The sequence below is a fragment of the Pseudonaja textilis genome, chromosome Z (assembly GCF_049901715.1).
Source record: "Pseudonaja textilis isolate UNSWEBS1 chromosome Z, rPseTex1.2, whole genome shotgun sequence".
Classification (NCBI taxonomy): Eukaryota; Metazoa; Chordata; class Lepidosauria; order Squamata; family Elapidae; genus Pseudonaja; species Pseudonaja textilis.
Window position 1 is genome coordinate 46,260,495 of NC_142008.1, and position 22,475 is coordinate 46,282,969.

General features: G+C 38.0%; 1 protein-coding gene across 3 annotated transcripts in view; it reads right to left on the reverse strand.

Annotated features, from left to right (window-relative positions):
- RARB (retinoic acid receptor beta) overlaps positions 1–22,475 on the reverse strand; it is a 135,736-nt gene that overhangs the window by 64,400 nt on the left and 48,861 nt on the right. For 2 of the 3 annotated variants that reach the window (XM_087915520.1, XM_026708151.2), the window contains exon 2: positions 8,021–8,169. The exons of the other annotated variant lie outside the window; for it this stretch is intronic. In XM_087915520.1, coding sequence (XP_087771646.1) covers positions 8,021–8,169 — 149 coding nt within the window. The remainder of the gene's footprint in view (positions 1–8,020; positions 8,170–22,475) is intronic. 3 annotated transcript variants of the gene reach the window in all.

The window sequence follows — 22,475 nt, forward strand, 5'->3', positions numbered from 1 at the left end:
CCTGATTAGATATTAACTATTCCACTTGCATACAAAGACGTTTATAAGAAAGGCAAAGAATAGATGATGCACAACCCTACTCTATCTCCTATCATGTAAAGGTAAAGAGAAGATACTGTCTTGGTTGAATGATACCTAAAATCAAATGATACAAAGACAAAGTTTCATGTATCCATTGAAGTGCTCATCTTCTGTTCAAGATAGATTTCTTCCCCCCAAAAGGCCCTGTAACATATTAGAAGAATACTGGAAGCCCCTGAGAAAAGACTTATTTCTACATAAATATCCAGTGAACCAATTAAACATTTAATGAACACATACTTCCTTATTTAAAAGTTTTATTTTCTCTTAGGCAATTTCTAGAAAAGATTTTCAGACTGAATAAAGAGATTTTTGTGAACTGAACTTCTAACTGATGTACTTCAACTCCATATAGGAATAAATTTCTTTGAATTCAACTGGAACAACTTCCAACTAATAATTACAGAATTGTTCTGCTTAATTTTCTGTCCACATTATTAAACACACAGAATCACACATTCTGCGTGCTTAATAATGCATGGGGGACATGACTCTGAAGCAGAAGGCATGAAAGGAGATTGGCAATACATTATTTGGTAAACAGTATTACGAAATCCTTCCCAGGAAGAATGGCAGGACATTAAACATGTAAAATCAGATGAAATAAATACAACAAATACAAAAGCTGGACAGTCTTGACATGTAGTTTCTACTCTGAAGTACAGTATCAAATGCCAACTAAATAAATGTGCCCCCTTGGGCAGAAATTACCTTTCACACACTGCCAGTAAAAATTCAGCAATAACAAATTGTAACGAACTAATAATTTGTTGCTTTTAGAGCACTCCATAAATTGGTAGTAGGTAGGTGGTATATTTATTTATATTCTGCCTTTATTATTTTTATAAATAATTGATGGCAACAAACACATCCAATACATCTTCCACCTTCTATTTTCTCCACAACAACCCTATCAGATGAATTGGGTTGAGAGAGTGATTGATACAAGGTTACCCAGCTAGCTTTCATGGCTAAGAGGAGACTAGAATTCACATGCTCCTGCTTTCTAAATTGGTATCTTAACCATTAAACTTTTTCGGCACCGAGTACCCAAACTGGAACGTGTGTGCAGCTGGCCAGTGCATGCGTATTTTTTGGGCATTTTGGGGGCCATTTGGGGATCTGTTTTGGGGGACATTTTTGGCATTTTCAGGCCATTTTGGGGCCAATTTCAGGGTGTTTTGGGAGTGTTTGCAGGCCATTTTTCGGGCTGCTTTCAGCCTGTTTTTTTAGATCAAAAATGGCCTGAAAACAGCCAGAAAAACAACCTGAAAACACTCAATATCCTGGAAATGCCCCCCCAAATGGCCTGGAAATGGCCCCCCCAAATGGTGTGTTTTGGGCCATTTTCTGGGGTGTTTTCAAGGTGTTTTTCAGGCTGTTTTTGCCCCCAACTAGCCTGGAAAAGAACTTAAAACAGCCTGCAAAATGGTCTGTTTTTGGCTGATTTTCAGGCCATTTTCTGGTGCTCTAGCCCCTGCGAAGACTAGCTGGATGGTGTGCCAGAAATCAGAAGAGCAGCTGGCAACAGCGTGCTTGGCCACTGAGAGGGTTCTGCATGCCACCCTGGCATGTGTGGCATTGGTTCACCATCACAGGTGTAGAACAACTGGTTCTCAGTATTCATAATAGTCATTTGGTATTCTATTCTTTGTATGGAACGTTGGCTAAAAGAATTGGATTACAATGTATTTGGAGAATGCCAGGATGGGAAACTGTTATGTACCTAGGAAGAAAGAATATAATTTATTGCCTCAGGTCATGTTCTAATCAGTCCCAAAATGGGAATTTATGTGGTTGAATTCTCTGTTGAAAGAGTAGGATAGATATGTAATCTAAATGTTACAGGACAGATACAAAAAGTACAATCATATTCAGCTACATTTATCTCTTATTTTCTTCCTCTTTAACTTTTTAAGGCAAAACTTTTAGTAAGCTGAAACATATAATTATGGCCACTTATAAAATAATTCAGCTTCACTGATTTAGAAGAAAGCCACCAAATACATTTCCAACACTTAGATTTGTTGCTATTTAAGATGGATTTCAAGTGCAAACAAATTTGCCACGTCTGGTCATGAGAAAAGCTATTTATGTTAACAGTGTCAATCCTCAAAGTGTGTTCTGTCATAAACCCCATTAAAACTAATGGAGCCTGCACTATCACAGTGACTTGTGAATTGCAACTTATGGCTTTTTCTAAGCTGATCTGGCAGTAGGAAATGACAGAAAATGGTACCCAGTCCTACTTTAAGTCTTTTTCATGGCCAGAGAAAGTAATCTGCAAATATATATATATTTATCCCAATATTATTGTGATTCAAACATTCCTTTTGATAGGAGAAAGAATGTGCACCATAAAATAATATTGTTTAGCCAATCTTCAACTCTTGGTTCCCAGTGGTATATAATACAGGTTCTCAGTGGTATATAATACAGGTTCTCAGTGGTAAATAATACAGTACATAATGAAATTTCTGAAAATAGAACATCAACAATAAAAATAAACTAAAAAAATAATGGCTCTAGTGTTATAATCTCAGCACTTCTTTCTTCATATATGTGACCAGTTTCAGATTATTTACATGCTTTGTAACACCACAACCTCGAAATTATTATTTAATTTTGACTTATTTTGGCCTAAATTTATCCAAGCTAAACTGGTAATTAGTTGTGGGAAAATTAATATGAACAAATTATATAACTCCGGTTTCAGTGGCACCATAAGAATGAACAGCACACTGCTATCTTTTAACCCTAACCCTTTGAAATGCATTTTGTTAAAAAAAAATAAAAATGAAAAGCTAGAACCAGGGAGGAAAAGATGCAATCAATTTCAAAAATTCTAATTTCTGCAGTTTGAAATTAAATGGCTGAATGAGTTGAGTTGACTAACATTAAGGCAGGAATACAAAGTTTGTCCATGTTTGAGAAATAAGACTTTTGATTTGAAAGGCTGATAACCCATTAAAATATGTAAAAGATATAAATGCTTATCAAAATAACAAAGAAAAAAGAAGCAATGTAAATAGTGAGAAAGGAAAGCACTAAAGATGTTGGATACATTGTAGATTCAGACAAAATCATCACATGGGAGCCAAGAGCACGGCAAAAAAAAAAAGCTTTTGGGTCTTGGTTGAGCTCCAAACTTTTCTATAAAAAGGATGTCTTTTTGTTAAAAAGCATACTATCTGATAAATAATGATTTTAAGGACCTAACTGTTAATGTGCAACATTGTGACAGTGAACAAGATTGATATTACAACAGTTTTCTCATATGGGGATATTTTCACTTTTAATAAGCAGCATAAGATGAAACTATGTAATGTGAGGGTAAAGGTGCGTTCTCTGAGCTTGTGGGTTGGTTTCCAAACATTTCATTACCAGCCTAGGTAACATCTTCAGTGGAATTTAGGGGATGTCAGTGTTCTGTTTATAAGGGCTTAGGTGTGGGTGGTCAAATGAAGGTCTTGTGACAGGTCTTGTGACGAGCTGTGTGTCTTGTGATGGGTCTTGTGATTAAGGAGATTACCTCAGGTCAGGGTTGTTGGGAGGTAAATTGCTGGTGTCTGTGAGTGGAAGGGGGAAATTGCACGAGGTGATTAAAGGCTGATGCTGTTTCTGGTTGGCTGTGTAGTTCATTTGGATTCTGAGGAGTTCGTAGGCTGATTGTAGGTTAATGTGTCTGTTGATGGAATTGCTTGTGGAGTGCCAGGCTTCGATGAACTCATAAGCATGGTGGTAGTGGCATGCTTTGTGTTGATCCAGTTGAACTGGTCCTGTTTATTGTCAGTGTGGGTAGAGATTAAAGATTTGAGATTGTGGCGTTTGATATAATGTATACAGCAAGTCACAAAAATTCCTCTTCTTCCAGCTTGCTGTACTGATGGGAGTCCTAACTGAAATATAGCTTTTATCTCTCCCAACAAACTGAAAAATCTGTTATAAACTTTATATAAGCAATATATGTAAATATATTATTATATATTTAAATAAATAATATTACCATATTATGATTAAAATTACAATGATTTAAAATTATCCAAGCTTGAAGACTTGAGATACAAAAAATCAGACTGCAAAGAATAATAGGGGTCAGCTGGCAAAATGTTGGTTGGCAAATATGGGATTAAGAAAGGCTAAAGGAAAAGAAGGAAATTTTCTCCAACATGAAGACTCTTAGAAAAAGTTATAGGGAAGAAAACAAATATTTAAAAGTTATGTTAATCAAGAAGAGCGGTAACTAACTAAACTATTTTAGTAAAGTGGTTCAGCTTAGAAGGATTTGGTGATAAAGAGTAAGAGAGCAATGGTAACCTTATATGTAGTCAAACAATAAACATTAGACTAGGTTTTAAAAGTAATTACAGGTGTATATCAATAAAACAACAAGGCTGACAAGGAGAAAAGCTAATAGAATTCTCTGCAAAAATCAAAGCCAAGGATCTGTTTTTTTCCGTGATGTTATCTATACATAAATTGTATGTAGATAAAAGTGTAGATAAAAAAGCAAAACAAGTGCAAGTATAAAGAGTGCATATTACACATAGGTTGGTTGAGGTAAACAAGCAAAGTGAGGTTTTGAGAACTTTCCTCAATGTAAGATCCATCATAATCATAGGAACATTTTTATGTTTATGTCATTTTTTAAAAGACTTTCTTTGGTCAAAGTCAGGGGTGGGATTCAAATTTCTTAACAACCAGTTCTGTGGGTATGGCTAGGTAGGTGTGGCCACGTGACTGGGTGGGCATGGCTTCTTTTTTTTCTTTTTTGCAGCACATCCCCTTCTGGGCCTAAGGGAAGCCTCCTGGAGGCATTTTTTCTCCCAGGAAGCTTCTTGGGGCTCAGGAAGGAAAAAAAACTGAGCATGGGGGCATGCAGCAACCCCCGGTGCTCCATTTTGGGGCCTCCTACGTCTCAGGAGAGCCTCCTGGATGCGCATTTTTGCTCCTGGCACTGATCATAGGAATAGCTGATGGTCGGGAGGGGAAAAAAAGAAATACCTTAAGGAGTGACTGGGTGGGAAAGAATGCAGTCAACTTGGGCATGTGCGCAATGTTATGCAAGCGAGATGACTGGGTGGGGAGGGGAGGGGCTGGCAGAGAGGGGTGGGGCCAGCCAGGGGCATGATTTGCCGGTTCTCCAAATTGTGCAGTATCATAACAACCGGTTCTATAGAACCAGTCCGAACTGGTAGAATCCCACTCCTGGTCAAAGTTTGATTAGACACACAAGGAATTTGTCTCCAGTTCAGAACTTCTTAGTGCAACAGAAGAATAATAACATTTTACCAGTCCCAGACTATGAATCAAATTGAAGATTAAAGATTAACAACAATAATACCAATATGAGGGGAGAATAAAGAAGGAAAAAAATACTACACCCATACTACATGTGTTAATACATATAGACATTAGACAGCACTGTGAAAATCAGGTATTCAGCAAAACCCAAGTTTTTGGGTTTCGCTGAACTCCACTCCTGATACTATGCTGTTGAATGTAGTGAGAGGTGATAAAATAGAAAGGCTCCTTCTGAAGTCCAATCTCATCTCTACAGTTTTAAACATGTTCAGCTCTAGATTGTTACAGCTGCACCATACGGCCAATTGTTCAACCTTCCATCTATATGCAGACTCACTGTCGCGAATGAGGCCTACAATTGCTGTATGGTTTTCAATACTTTAATAGAGTGTTCTCTTGAAGTGCAGGCATCGGTATTGTCATGCCCCCAAGCATATAATTTGTATATATACTGCTGTTGTTTTCTGTCCCCTTCTAGCGACCAGAACCAAATACCAATCTTTATTATTTATCATTGTCATATTAACCAGCAAACTCAACGCCACTTATTTTATATTCGCCCATCCTGTTCTTTCAATAAAACATCCAAATCTACATATATGGTCTCTTTTATTGGAAGATGGGTGGGTTTAGATGCATGTGGCTGACTTGGGACAGCTGGATTAGGATGGAACAAGTTGCACCGGTTAACTCAATATGGAGACAATTTGCTGCCCCACAAATCCCTCATGTCCCCAAAGTACTAGCAGCAAGCACATGTGTACACACACACACACACACACACACACACAAGTACACATTTCCTTTTCCCCCAAGCCCAAGCATGATTGGCAATTTGTAAGGTACGGATAAAAATCTCCAAGCTCGGAATAGTGTGTATGTATGTGTGCATAGCATGCCAAAGAAGACATTCTTCTCCCAATCCAGACATAATTGGCATTTCCCTATCTTGTGCCCCCTCCAGAAAAGCAGGAGGTGGAGGACGATGCTGCTGCATGACGAAGCATGGAGGAGAAAGTTTGCAGGAAGCAATTTCCCCCAAGTTCAACTTCTGACAGATCTCTGAAGAGCAAGAGGAGGCAGCAGGGGAGCAGTCTTGCATGAGGGAGGCATGAGGGAATCCGTTTCCAATCATGTGTGGTAAGCATGCTGGCTTGTTGGGGAAGCCTTTCCTCATGCAGTTCCCCCACCACTCCCTCCTCCTGGATATTTAGAATGGATGCATACATAATTCAACTACTGTATTAAGCATCTAAGATAAGTAGAGCTAAAAATCTAGATCATTAACCAAGAATTAATTATTATAAAATTAGGGTAAAGTTTGTGAAATCAAAGTGATAAAAACATGATGGTATATACATATGTATGTACATACATGTCTCAGGATAAATGTGATTATACTGTAGTAAAAATAACTTTTGAGGAAAACTGTTGCAAGATTGCCCCCAGATACCTGAAGGATATTGCATGAAAAAAGAATGAATTATATTTCCTATTTCTTAATATTATGTAGCTGATTATTAAGGATTTTTTTTAAAGAAGATTAATTCACCTGGGGGAGGTATCTATAAAATGAAACAATTGGATATTTTAAAATCCGTATCAGAACTTTACTTTTAAAAAAGTTCACAAATATAATAATTTAGTCCATGTGGATGCTAAAATCAACTTGAAGAACTGTGGGTCAATATACATATAACCAAATAGACCTACACACAGATGCAATTTAGGATTGAAAAACTATTAATAAAGTGAAAAGCAATATTATAAAGGTAACATTTGAAGAAAATAAAAGCACAATTCTTTGATATCAGTTTCCTTCACATGTAATATTCAAAGTATTTTTTTTAAGCCAGTAAACCATTCTGGCTGCACCGTGATACTTTAAGTAATTCTTTTTCAGCTGTCACAATACTTCAAGTTGTGGATTTATTCATGTGTCCTGCCAAATTCTGTGTATTGCACAAAATAAAGACATAAAGGACCTAAGGAGCCTCTGAGTCTATATAATTTCAACAGCACTAGATCTGCAACAATTTAACTAATTATGTCAGTGGTTCACCATAATAAGCAGGATGGAAGTACAATATTAAACGCTTAAAGAAAAGTGAAAAGCCATACAAAATTTGATTATTAGGAAGAATAAGCATTTCAGCAGTGCAGAATATATTCTTTAAAGTTGATCATTCATTAAAGGTAAAAAGTAAAAATATAACTATCAAATATTCTATAGGAATCTATCTATACAGAAGGTCTGTCTGCTTCAAATGTCTTTTTCCTCTTCTCCACTATCTATTTACAAACTTCTCTATGGTCACAGTTTTGTTTGTTGTCATACATGGCATATATATAGTGTCCCAACTACTGTAAGACCACACTCTCTATTCCCAAAGTACTTAAAATAATATCTATAGCATATGATGTATTCATTTAATCTAGAATTCTCATCCTTTTAGCCATATGTTATATTACTATTAAATGGCTTCACTATTATAGACTGGACTTTTTTCTCTGTCTTGAATCCCTCCCATTGCCTCAGTATGATTGTGTATTTTGACATATCATATTATTAGGCTTCTGTCACCATGAAAGGAATACAAACAGCAACATTTAACTCAGATGTTTGGACACTCACCTTACACCCCTCACAAGCACTGACACCATAGTGATATCCAGACGATTTGTCCTGACAAACAAAACAGGGCTTGTAAACACGAGGGGGAGGAAGCGGGGAAGGTGGACTGGGAACAAGCTCCTCAGAACTGGTGCTCTGAGTTTCAATTACTAAAAAGAGAGAAAGAGAGAGAGAGAGAGAGAAAGAGAGAGAGAGAGAGAGAGAGAAAGAGAGAGAGAATTTTAGTGCATTTAACTATTGACATTGATGTGGTACAGTGCTAATAGCAGAGACAAGTTAAAACTTTCATTAACTGCCTGTCCTTTTCCAAGTCTTCAAAATACACATAATAGAAAGATAATAATTCTTTATTGACCAAGCGTGATTGGACACACAAGGAATTTGTCTTGTGTAATTCAGAGAACACCTGAAGTGTTTCCTTTTTTATGTATGCCGACATTTATAGCACTATAACCACACACACACACACACACACACACACACAGAATATCATTCAATCAATATAATCCCAGACTACCTCAAACTTTTCAACAAACAATTCACTGATCCCATCCATTCAGCGATATCTACAATGTAATAAAAAAACCCAATCAAAATGGCCTATCTGATGGTGCAACAAACCTTTTTCTTTTTAAATGTCTATCACATAATGGCTGCCATCAATTTTCATTTAATCACAATTCTGCAAAGAATCTGAGTGAATAAAAATTTTCATATACAAAAGTTAAATATAATAAATTGTTTATACCATTCTTTTCCTCCACCTTAATTTGCCAAAATTTCTCTGCTAAAATAGAAAAGGAATATAACACTTTTAAAAACAATACTAATGAGGAGTGAATACAGATATTACAAAATATAGTGCATATAGAAGCCACTCTGAATGGCTATTTTTTATCATATGGTAGCACAGAAACAATCCTGAAGTCAGAGGCTATTCTGAAGTCTGAAAGGCTATAAACTTGATGGTTTGTTTCTGTCTCCTTGTCCTCTCTGCTTTTCATGTCTGAATGAATAACCTATCAGATCTATTGGATATGAGGGACACAAGACAACATTCTGGTTTAACTGGAAAGAAAAGCCTATAAAACTATAAAATGGTGTCAACTCCAAGCAGCTGCTTACCATCAAAAAAACTAAATTCTCTTGTTTTATTAAGCAGATACATTGAAAGGGAAAAAAGGGTTTAGATTACAGAAATTGAGTGATCTGATATATTTACCTTAACACTAATTTATCTTAGTTAGGGTGCGGATTTCTTGATCATTTTGCTTACTACCTGATCATGCAGTAGGGGGAGGGATTCTAGATAAAGGAGGAATGTGCAGATGTTCAGAAAGTATAGTATTTGCAAATCTATGATGTTCTTTCCAGGCTCTGACAAGTCCATTACAGAAAGAACAAGAGAAAATTTTCTCTGGAGAACAAACTCTTCCTGTAAGATACAGAAGTTAGGAAAGAGTCTTATAATGTAAGAAAAAATCCTAACAACATTGCAAAGAAATATCTCAAAAGAGGAGAGAAAATATATTAGTTTTATATTTATAGTACTGCAATATGTATATAACTACCAGTAGGTGGGGCATTTTGATGATTTTAAAAAAATTGTTTGGGTTATCTTGGCCAGAAACTACATTACAGAGTTACCAGTATCTTTAAGTAACCTTTTCCTCCTAGAATTATCATTTGTGATCTATCACATTGAGCTCCTAAGCAAGATAAGCAAAATCTTTCAGTTGCATATTATTTTTTATGTGCCTAATAAGCATACAATTGCCAGCAAGCAGAAGCACCTATCTCATCATAGTGATATTGGGGAAAAAAACAGTATATGCAGGGTTACACTTGGATTACACTTCAAATGCACAGGAAATTCCAAGTGGGAAATCTCAAGATTGAGAATTTAAAATAATCTGGAATAAAATTGGGACTTCCGGTGAAGATGGCCAACTGAATTCATACCCAGGTTGGGATCCCTGAAGTGTTTTCCCAGGGGTGGGATTCAAATTTTGTAACAACCGGTTCTGTGGGCGTGGCTTGGTAGGCATGTGACTAGGTGGGCATGGCTTGGTGGTCACGCGACTGGATGGGCATGGCTTGGTGACCATGTGTCTGGGTGGGCATGGCCATGTGACTGGCAAACCAAATACAAATGGTCCTTGCTTAATGGCCAGTTTCTTAGCAAGTGTTCTAATTTATGACTGATCTCCCCAGAGCTACTTGACCTGTTTTTGGAGTTTTCACACACAGACACACCCTTCTAACCCTGCTATTCTTTGATTCTGTAAGGATCTCTTGCTGGAGCAGGGAGTTGGACTAGATGACCTCCGAGATCCCTTGCAGGCCAGCCCTGGATTGCTGTGCTACTTCAAGGAGTCTTCTGAAGCCAGGGTTTATGTCCTTCCTTCCTCTCCTTTTTTCTCTCTCTCCCTCCTTCCATGTATTTATCTCTCCACCCATATATCTCATTAACTTTCTCCTCTCTCCCTCTTTCTTTCTCTTTCTGTCCCTTCCTTCCATTCCTCCTTCCTTCCTTTCTCTCCCTTTTTCTTTCTTTCCCCTTTCTTTCTTTTGTGGCTCTTCCTTCCTTCTTTCTTTCCTTCTCTTTCTCCCATCTCTTTTTCTCTGTATCCCCCCTTTCTCTTCCACCTTTCCTTCTCTTTCTCACCCTCTTTCTCCCTCCCTCCCTCTCTCTTCCCACCTCTCTCTGCCATTCCCTTCTTCCTTCCTTCCCTTCTTCTAAAGCTAAAAGACCCACTTGAAGCACACACACACACACATATACACACACAAACACATGCTTCCAACGTTGCTTGTTAACTTACGTTCTTCTCAGCTGGTCTCCTAGAGCAGGGGTCACCAACCTTTTGGACCTCAGGGACCACCAAACTCATACTTTTAAATCCCAAGGAAAACTAATATGCATTTTTTAAAAATGATAATATATTTAATATAAAAATGTGTTTATATTAAATTTAAATTTAATATTATATATATATATATATATATATATATATATATATATATATATATATATATATATATATATATACATATACATATACATATACATATACATATACATATACATATATATATATATATATATATATATATATATATATATATATATATATATATAATCTGTTTTCTGAGGTTTCGCGGGTATTTGTATGTGGATCTTTGGTTATTCGGGTTTTCTCCCACGTAAAATTGGAAGTATCTAGGCAACATTTCGATGAAGTCTCATTCATCATCTTCAGGCTTGTGTCTTCAGCTCTGTGCTTCTCAGAGTAATGTGAGCTTGCAGCTGCTTCTTCCTTTTAACTGCTAGTGGGGGGTGTGACTTGATTGGGTGGGGGCTTGGCTGTGTTCTGATTGGGTGGGGGTGTGTTCTCATTGTTTGGGGGCCTGGCTGTGCTCTGATTGGCTGGGGGGTTGGCTGTGCTCTGAATGGCTGGGGGTGTGTTCTGTTCAGTTGGGGGCTTGGTTGTGCCCTTAGTTGCTGGGGGATTTGAGCTGGTGAGCTGTGATCCTGCTGTTTGGCTTCGCGTTCGTGCCGGATCTTCATGGTGGGCGTCAGTTCGCTTCATATATGGGTTGGAGGGGTTTGAAGCGGGTAGTGATGCAGCTGCAGTGCGGCTTCTGGTCCGTGGTTGTGTCTCATCTTCTCACACCCTCACAGATCTGTCTGTGCCCAGGTGTCTGCCTGGCTTGTGGTGTGGAGATTTTTTTGTTTGTGAGTGCAGGCTCCCAAATGATTGACAGTCTGGTGGAATCATCTCTTCTATTCATGCTTCCTGGTCTTTTTTCAATCTCTATGGCTTCTCTGATGATTCTGTGGCTGGGGTTTTCTATAGTGGCTAGGGTTTTGGTGCCATTGAAGTTGATGCTGTGACCTGTGGCTTCCATGTGTTGGACTAGTGAGGAAGTGTGTTCCAGCTTTTTGACTGCATTTTTGTGTTCATCCAGGCGGGTACTTATTCTTCTATTGGTCTGTCCAATGTATGTGGCCGGGCATGATGCACAGGGGACTTTGTATATGCCTTGGTTTTCCAGGTCGATTTTATCTTTGGAGTTTCTAAGGATGGCTGCTATTTTTCTGTCTGTTTTGAAGGCAGTCTTGATGTGATGTCTGTCAGTTTCTTACTAATTTTGTCTGTAGTACCTCTTTTGTAGGGCAGGACAGCTGTTCCACAGGTCTGTTCATCTTCTGGGTCTCTATTATGTCTCAGTGTGTTTTTGTGGATCAACCCAGTGATTTTGCTTTTGTGGAAGCCGTTGGCTGTCAGTACCTTAGTCAGGGTGCATAGTTCAGTCTTAATGTGTGTCTTGTCTGCCAGGCGTTTGGTTCTGGTAATTAGTGTTTTAGCCACGGAGTTTATCTGTGCTGGGTGGTGGTGGGATTGGGCGTTGAGGTAGTGGTTAGTGTGTGTTCAACGCCCAATCCCACCTCAACGCCCAATCCCCCTGCTGCCCCCCTTACCCAGGAAAAGAAAGTGAGCAGAAACATAGCTCTCGCTGGGACAAAAGAGCAGAAATTGGAAGGCAAGGCAACAGAAAGCGGTGCTTTTCAAAGCGGCAGCTTCTGTCTTCTATTGTCTGTGCCTTCCTCGATCTCAGCTCTTTCGCCCCAGCAAGAGCTATGTTTCTGCTCACTTTTCCTGGGCTTTCCCTGGGCAAAGATGGGTGGGGCCATGGGATAGGGCAGCAGAGCAGATCACCAAGAAGGACGAGGAAACTGACATTAACACTGACGCCCCATTCTGGATCTCAGAACTGGATGGTGAGCACAGACTTGCACACTCCACCCCCTCCCACCACTACCAGATGGTACGTTTTTTGCCCTAGGCAGTCCCTACTGCCTGCAGCCATCAAGGAAGAGGTCAGGCTAGGAGAGACAAGCTGGAAAGTGCAGGAGTGCTGTGCAAATGCAAGTGGCACAGCGCTCCTGCACCTTCCGGCCATCTCCATCGCTGCTTCAGCCCGCCTGTGCTGCCCGCCCCCTCTTGCTGCAACAGTACCATTACCTCGTCCTGGCTGGCAAGGGCTGCACTGCTTTTTGCAGGTTTGCACTCGGACAAAGGGTGGGGGCCAGCAGGTGGGCAGGCCACATCTCGTCCCCTGCTCAGTTTCTCCGCAGCTGCTGGGGCTCATGTCTGCCAGAGAGGATGCAGGAGGCAACCAGAAAGCACACGTCTGCCTGCATTACCTCTCTGTCAGCCGCCCTTCTCTCGCCCAGCTTAACGTTTTAGCTGAGTGTGGGCCGCCAAGGAAGATCTGCTCTTGCAAGGCTTGACTTTCCCACAAAATGCAGCCCACATTCAGCCAAAGTGCGCAGGCCAGCAGGCGGCAGAGGGAAGGGGTGGCAGGTAAAGGGGCTCCCTGGTCGCCCATCCCCACCCCTAGCAGACAAGGCCAAGCAGCTGTGGAGAATCCAGGCGGGGAGGCAAGATGCAGGCTGGTGGGAACCTGAGCGGTGACGGGTCAGCCCTAGCTCGCCTTCCTGTCACCAGTGAGCCAGATAAGCTGGAGGCTGGAGATGGTTGGGGGAAACCTTGTTAGGCCGCAACAGCCATGGGCAGCCCCTGTGGCTAAGCAAGCTAGGCAAGTGGGGTGGGGGGGTAACCTTACTAGGCCACATGGGCAGCCCCTGTGGCTAAGCAAGCCAGATAGGGATGGGAACAGCTATCTAGGCCGCAAGTGTTGAGGATGGCGGCAGCACAGTGGTGGCGGCATAGGCCAGCCTCGGAGTCAGGACTCAACCGGGATTTGTGACGGCGGTGGTGGCAAGGGCAGTGGCGGCAGCAGTAGTGTAGTGGTGGCAGCCTAGGCTGTCCCAGGAGTCGGAACTCAACTGGGGCTGGTGGCGGCAGCAGCATGTAGGCAACTGGGGCTAGCAGAGCCTCACTTACCTAGAAAGACCATGGTGGAAGGCAGACAGCACTGGCAGGTGGGCGAAGGCAGACTGCAGGCAGCAATGGTGCATGGCCAAGATAAGGAGGAGCGGGGCGGACGGGGTTAGAATGTAGTCAGCTTGTTGCACATGTGCGATAAGGACTGACTGGGTAGGGAGCAGATAAGTGGGAGGAGAGGGGCGGGGCCAGCCAGGGGCCCGTTTTACTGGTTCTCCGAACTACCAGGAACCATAACAACCAGTTCTATAGGATGGGGCTGAACCAGTAGAATCCCACCTTTGGTTTTTCCCTGGGCTGTACCTCTTCAACTACTAATGGAAGGAACTGGCATTCCTTCAGTTTATATGACTCTCCTGGTTTAGGGAGAGTCCTAGAATTACCCCTTAAGATCCTCTGATACAGCTGAGGTTTGCAAGTAGCTTCAGAAGCAACTGTGCTGAAAGCTGGGGGAGAGGCTGCAATCTATTCACTGTTGAAGAAATAACCATTTTGAAATTTACTTTCAAATCGACAGTAAGTTGTGCCTTTCATTTCTTAATCAACTTTACGGACTATCAATCTTTTTTAAAAAATTTTTTTTATTGATTTTTAAAAACAAACATAAACAAACAAAACATAAAACATAAAAGCATAAAACATCTTTTTTGAAAGCAGCAGGATCCCTGGTTACATCTCTTCATACAGACACAAATTCAAGTTCATGCTCATTTTTATATTCCATTCCATATCTTATTACTATTCTACATTTTCTATATAGCTTCTCCCCTCTTTTAACTTTCTTAATTTTATTTCATTTATTTCATCTCAATTCAAATCATTGTACTTATATTTTTTGTCTGTCCTGTTTCAACTGTCTACTATCTTTTCTCATTAAACAAAATTTCTCCTGTAATCGCTGATTGGAGTATGACGCCTTTATCTCTTTCCCCTAAATTTATAACACGTAATATAATACATAACTTCCGTTCGGATTCTGCTTGGTACATTCTAAAACTACACACTGTCTTTTGAAAAGAAAAAAATTATAAATATATAATATAATTAAAACAACAATCCATACCAATTCAATTCTATCATTAATATTAATATTCATTTAAATCTTAACATTTTACACATTACTTTTCAAATAAGTATCATACTTCTATGGGAACACTTATAAACTTTCCATAGTTAATTCCCCCCCATTTCACTTATATTTTATAAAACATTGAGTAATTAAAAAGTTCCCATTCCTTCCTAATTCAATTCTCTCATTTATTTTATTTTATTTATTTTGTTCACAAAAGTTTCACTAAATTACACTATTTTATCCCACTTATTAATCATATGTTGTTTCCAATTTTCGAACATTATTTCTATTACAAATATAACAATGCAATCTTATGTACCTTTACAGAATCCCCTTTTCAGTTAAATTTTCACCTATTATCTCTGAATAAGTCGTTTCTTTACATCTTGCTCCAAATCTTTATAGCTTCTCTTCCCTTCCTTCTTCCCTTTCTTCTTCTCTCTCCCCTTTTTACCCCCGTGTCTCTACCTCCATTTCCCTCTTCTGTATTCCCCTTTTCTGTTGCTTTCCAACGTTATATCCACTTTTCACCTTATTTTTCCCTTTTTTGGCTGTTTTTTTAAGTCTTAACTTCTCCATTCTCTTTCCCCCCTTTCCCCTTTCTTCCCCAGAGTTACTTGTTCATTAAAGATGGCTTCTTCTTTGTCCCAATCTTCTTGTTGCACAGTCTCTTCTTGTTGTTTCTTGTAGACGCAGATCGCCATTTCTAAGAATTGAAAAAAGGAGCCAAAAGAGCCCTTCCCTTCTTGTGTCTCTTCTTTATATTTTTTAAATTCCATTTTCAGTTCATCCAGAAGTGATGCCATTGTAGAATTTTTTAAACAACCACCCAATTGTTTTTAGTCATTCAAATATAATTTCCAGAAATCCCAAAGTCATCAAGCAATCCAAATACACACAAGCTGTTTCTTTTTACACTTTCTTCTTTTTTCACTTTCTTTTCCTGGGGTTACTATTTAGTTACAAAGTTCCAGTTAAAATGTATCTTTTAGAAGTCTTGTTGAGATTTAACTTTAGATTCTTTTGAATTCCAGGCAGTCTCCTCCTTCCAAATCCTGCCCTTATTCTTTTCCTCTCCCTTCCCACTTATAGCAAAAAAAAGGATTTTTAAGTGTCCAGAAATCTTTATTGTCCCTTTAGCATTAATTATATTTTCAGCTTAATTACCTATTGGTGCCAAAGCGGATTTTTCTGATTTCTCATTCAGCTCTCTTCATTGTCAATGTGAGGAAGGAAAGTGAAGAAAAAAAAACCCCTTCCCTTTCACTTTCTTTCGCTGCTTCCGACTCTTCTTTGGGAGCGATGTATCTTTTATAAAATTTAAATTCCAGGATACCTTAGTTGTTGCTTTTTATCCCGGTCAGCCAAAACTTTCACTTCTTATCTTCCTCCTGCACTTTCTTATCCGGTTGAGTGCTTCTTTGAGGTGGCCATTTCTGACCACTGCTCTTACTGCCTTCGGGAAAGGGAGTTTGGCCAGCTGAGAAGGAGATGCGGCTCTCCTCGACCCTGCTGGTGATCTCCCCCCTCTTCACCACCTCTACAGGGTGGCTTAGCCCCGAAGCCAGCTGGCTCGGGGCAGTCCAGTGGCGAGCCCAGGCAGAAACCGCGCACGATCGTGGATTCCTGCCTGCTGCCGAAGCCCTGCAAACCGGAAGTCCCCATGGACTATCAATCTTTACTAAGTTAAAGAGATGGTCTTTAACTATGAGCTTGTCACAGTTTATTATTTGTAGTAATTTGTAGCTTGGTCTTGTGGGTGGCTAAAACTTTCTGATTTTTATGATTTCTGAACGGCTAGAAATTTTTAAGTGACTTAATAAAAAAAATCTCTTTTACCAAAAAGGGAGTCAAGATGGAGGAACAAATTATTAGAGAGGTATTTGAAAATTTTCTAAATAAAATCCACCAGTTTGTAGATCATCTGTGCTCCAAGGATGATTTAAAAAAAAAGTTCTCAAACTACTGCAGAGATGCAAACATGTGTAGAAAATTACCAAACTACTCAGCCATTTTCACAAGTAGCTGAAAATGCAGAGGAGTGAATTGCAACTTTGGAATACAAACCTGACACCAATTATTATAATGATGGTTTAAATATAAATTTCTCAACACAATTGAAAGAAGAATGCCAAGAAAATTTGCAACTTTTAAAAAGACAAATTTGAAACTTTTTCTTTAAGGACATTAACAAGGTTCAGAAATCCCTTGAGAAAAAGGGAAGCTTCTAACTACTTGATAAACTTTCCAGAGAAGAAAAAGATTTTACTCCATGAAGACAAACTGGAAGAGTTAACTGGAATTAGGATGGATTTTTAATCTGCTCGATATTTGTAAAGGAAAGAAAGTCTTAATCTAAAATTTGAAAATGTAACTTTTTATTAGTGCCAAAGTAATCCCTAAAATATGCAAAATGTTGTTGAAAATGTATTTGAGATAGTATCTGTGTTAAGAGAAAGTTAAAATGATGTATTAGTTTAAAGTTTATTTTAGAGTTTTAAAAGAAAGAAAAAAGTACAAAAGAAAAAAGTATTCTATGAGGATAATTTGGAGCAAGGGATTTAAATTTAATACTGAATTTTAAAGCATGTGTGTAAAGAAATTAAAAGAAAAAGATATAGTAGAAAGTTTTGAAATACCTTTAAAGAAAAGTTTCCCCCATCCTTAAAAAGGATTGGGGGGGAAGTATCTTTCCCTGTAAGGTCAAAGAATCTGAAAAAAATATAGTGAACCTTCTTAGTATAAATGGTAATAGTTTACAAAGATTATTAGGTGCAAATATAAATATATATTATTTCCACACCAAGGAAGATAAAGCAGAAATGGTTAAATTGATTATTTATTTAAAGAGGAGAATATATTTAAGTAAGTTTTTCATTTACATATCATTCCTGATTTTTGTGAAATGAAAAAAAAAACTTTTAACTTTGGTTTTGCGGGTGAGATAGATTTGTCATTATAGAAATGGCTAGTTATATAATAATGTGTAAAAGCGAAACGTTGAGGCTGGAGTGGTTTTATCTTGTACTGTGCTAAGAGAGTCGGAAGTTCACACCTTTTTTATTTTCTCTTGTATTTTCCCCTTTTTCCCCTTTCTTTTTTCTTTCCCTAATTTCCCATTTTATTTATTATTATTGTTATTATTATTCTCTCTTTCCCTCTCTCCCTCCCTCCCTCTCTCCCTCCCACCCTCTCTCTCTCTCTCCCTCTTCCTCCCACTCCCTGCCTGCCTGCCTCCCTCCCTCCCTCTCTCTCTCTCTCTCTCTTGAAAAATGGTCCAAGAAATGGGACAACCTGATCTTCAGGCAGGATGCTGAAAGCAATGAATCTAAGAATAGAAAAGTAAGAGGGAAATCCCCAGCATACCCTCACAGCCACAGCAGATCATAATATGGATTGATTCTACCTAGATCAGAGGTGCTTGAAGCTAATAAAGATCCAAGCCTAATGGATTTTTTTTTTGACTAACAACTATTTGGTACCAATACTTTGAACTGCTACCAGAAGCCAACTGGCAGCATTAAAAAACAAACAAATGATGGTACTTTAGTAAATAAGTCCTTCCTGAGAGAATGTTGAGTCAGCTGCAACTTCCAAATAGTTTCAGGGCAGCAGTACCATCTAAAATGAATTGCAACAAATCAAATAATAAACGAAAGCATGAATTACAAGTGTAGGTGAAACTAAAACCCATGCAATATCTGAAACTGAGTAAAGATTTCCTTACTACTACAGCTTCTACCTAGTGATCAAAGAGAAGTCTGGGAGAATTCCAAATTGCCTACATGCTCTTTCAGTTGTTGTGAAATCCCAGTAAGAACTAAAGATGAACATCCTGAAATGATGTTCCATGACCACCTATTTTATCCCATTGGGATTCATTTTAAGCCTGTTTATTCGATCCAGTCCCTCACAATTTCAGGTATGACATCAAAACCTCCACAGCATTTCCTATTCAACCCAGTATAGGGATGTAAAACTTGATATCATAGGCATATTGATCATTCTTCACCCCATACCAATGAATGATCTGTCTTAAGAAGTTAAAGACTCAGAGAGGCACCATACATTAGAATATTCAGATATTTTTCACCCACTCCAGAACAGAAATATGAAAACAGAATGCCTTCAATAATCATAAATAATTAAGTCAGCCATGTATTTTAGCTGTCTTCCCTAAGTAATCTCCTCCTCTGGGACTTCTTTTCCTGCAATTTAAAGGAAAAACATGTAAATAGACCATTTTTTAAAAACCTATCAAAACAGATAGAAAAACCTTTTCATTAATAATTATTTATTCTAGCAAAAACAGCTCAATTAATTCAAAGATAATGTTACAGAAAAGCACAAGTTCTAAAACACAGGTACAAATATCTAAATATGTTAATCGCATGATATTGTTTATATTTGGGCATGTCATATCCTATCATATGCCTATCCTATGTAATGCGGAAAATTAAGCTATATTTCACAATATATATTCTAGTAGATTTTATAGCTCTTTTAATTTATTATAGCTCTTAATTTATTATAGATATAAAGCATCTATTTTTATCTGGTTATTTTTTATTTCTACTTCATAATAAAAGCAACATTTAAACTTATTTTGCCAAATAGGTATCGTGCAAATATGAAAGAGAACTAGGTATATCTTGTAGCATATTTTATCTCTGCATTATACATTGATATAATCACAAATTGATGTAAAACTCAAGCATGAAATAAAACATCCTTAGGCAAAAGTTTCTAGTTCTCTCTGGCACATTGGGAAATGAGACAGCCTTTGAATTAGTGGAGGAAAGGAGGACATGATAATAAAAGCGCAAAATACTCTTCTAGAAAAAAACAGCTTACTGATTCAGATATATTATATGGAATATCTTCCATGTTTCTTAACCCCATATTTCTATTCTTCAAAAATTTTAACTCTTTAAATTGTGAAATGCATCAGAGTTTTTTGTTCCCCACAGTAAAGATAATAACAATTATGTACAAATTTAATATTATGAGAACCTGAATGGGTAGGGAAAAGATGCAAGTGAATGAAAATATTTAAAAAATTGTACCTAAGGAGGGGTATAATGAACTATATATATGGCATGGCTGGAATTTCTCACTTTTCTGTGTTTTGGGGAAAGTTGGGTAATGGGTTGTTGTTATCTTAGACACAGATGGAGAAAGAAAAAAAACTACTGTAGAGCTTATGTTATGATTTTCATTTGCTTCCTGTCTCAAAATGATAGGAAACACCACTTCCATTTTTTGTAGGGTTAGGGTTAGGAATTTTTGGATATTTGTCTGTAGATGCATGTATTCTAAAACTTCCAATATTTATTCTTGGTAATATAGAAATTACTAAATAAAGCAATTAAGTTTAGACAGCTCTGTTTGTAGTGAATAAGAAAACCCCAATATGAAATTGAATTACTTATAAAAATAGTTACAATCCATTCTTATTATTGTGGAGATACAAAGATACTATTTTAGCTTTTAGTAAATAATATTTATTGGTGGGAGAACAGGAAAATTACGAAGCACATGCTTCAACAAAAGGTCATATTTATCAATCAACAAGCCAATTCAAATATAAATATCTAACTCCAACTCCAAGCTTTACAATTACACTTCCTTATGAAAGAAAGGTAGGAGTACAATATTCTCTACAGTAATTTTTGTTGCTATGTAAGATAGGCACAAAGTGTTCTGAGAATAGATTGCAGGAGAGTGTTCCTAGTTAGATCAATAATCTATTAGTCCCTTTAAATTAAAATTAGATTCATCAAATGCCCTTGAGAAGCTCAAAGCATTTTGTTCTTCTTATTTCATTCACACGTTATCTCCAAATCAGTCTAAAACCAGATAAAATGTTTTTTTCTGAAAGCTATTCAATTTCTGTATTGCTCTCAAAAGCTATTTTTATGATAGCGGTAGGAGGCACAGAAATAAATAAATTTGCTGTCCCAAATAACATTTCAATGCCCTCCAACTAGAGTTTTCAAACTGCTGACATCATTAAACAAAAACACAGAGCTAGCTGTAAGTACAGTTTTCAAATTGATAAGATTCAAAGAAAACTAAGGGTAAAATAAGCTGTTCTTTAATTCTATCCACTGCAGGAAAATAGAAACCCATAGCACTTATTTGAAGAGTTACTGAACCAAAAGGATTTCTTAAACTTCACCCCTATTTCTGAAAGAAAACGACCAAATATTATCATTACACAATAGGCTACAGTGATAAATATATCAATGTAAATATGTAGTGATATATGAAAGACTAACCAGAAAATAAGCCCTAACCTGATTTTTAATATGCTCCTAATATAAGCCCTACCCCCCCAAATAAGCCCACTAACATCGTCATCAGCCGGCGGTGTGGGTAGTTATGGGCAGCACCGGAGGCGGCAAGGGTGCGGGGGCCAACATTGTCTGGCATCAGCTGCAGCCTGCACAGTGAATGTGAGTTGATTACCTGTCCAAGCAGCGGACAGAGATATGGGGAGAAGACAGGCGACCCGGACATGCTTCACAAGCTATAGGAAAGCCGAGAGTCAGTGGGCCAGAGCAGACAGGCGGCTGCAGGAAGCTCATCTTTACGCCGCAGTACCAGCAGCAGACCAAGGCAGGCAATCCAGATGTGATACGCAGGCTGCAGGCAAGCCAAAGATATGATATGACAGAGTGGGTAGATGGCTGTGGGAGGCTCGCCTTTACGTCTTTCAGCTATGTTTAAGATATACGTAGCCAGGATGATCACTATTGTGCATAATTTGGCTGGGTTAAATGATTTTCCTTCTGAGCTGTTTCATTTTTATACAATTTTATTTCCCTTATTTTTTAACTTCTATTAAGACTGGGGCAAGTGATACAGGGATCTGACCCCAGCTTTGTGATTCCATGCATATACTTACATACTCTGCAAATAAACTAATTAAATTTTAAATTATATACATTGCATTATTTTACAATGACATGCTGATATACATTAATCCCATTTTTACTTTCAGCCTACAGAGTTAAGCCTCAATCTGTATCGAGATCCAATATAATTCTTTATATAAATTTCTCAGGTTTGAGAATGTAACATGTATACCTAATGGGCTAATGCTGTTATATTTGAGCAATTCTAGTGCTATACAACTATCAAAAGCAATGCTTTTTACTCGTTAATTGGTTTCTTTTTTCCAATTTCCAGTCTGATTCACTGAGAACTATATTCAAACAATACCACAATTTTTACTTTTAATAATTGATTATTATTTTTTAAAGTATTTTTTAAAAAAATATTTAGCTCAAATGGTAGATGAGATATTTAAGGAAGTGAATTGGGCTTTACAGGGCATAATTTCATTGCAGTGCATATATTTTGGTAAATTGAAGGACTTTAATGTTGTGGCTGATTAAAAACAATACTACATGCAGAAATGTAATGCACTTCTTTCAAACCAGCTGAGCTTTCAAAGAATCAG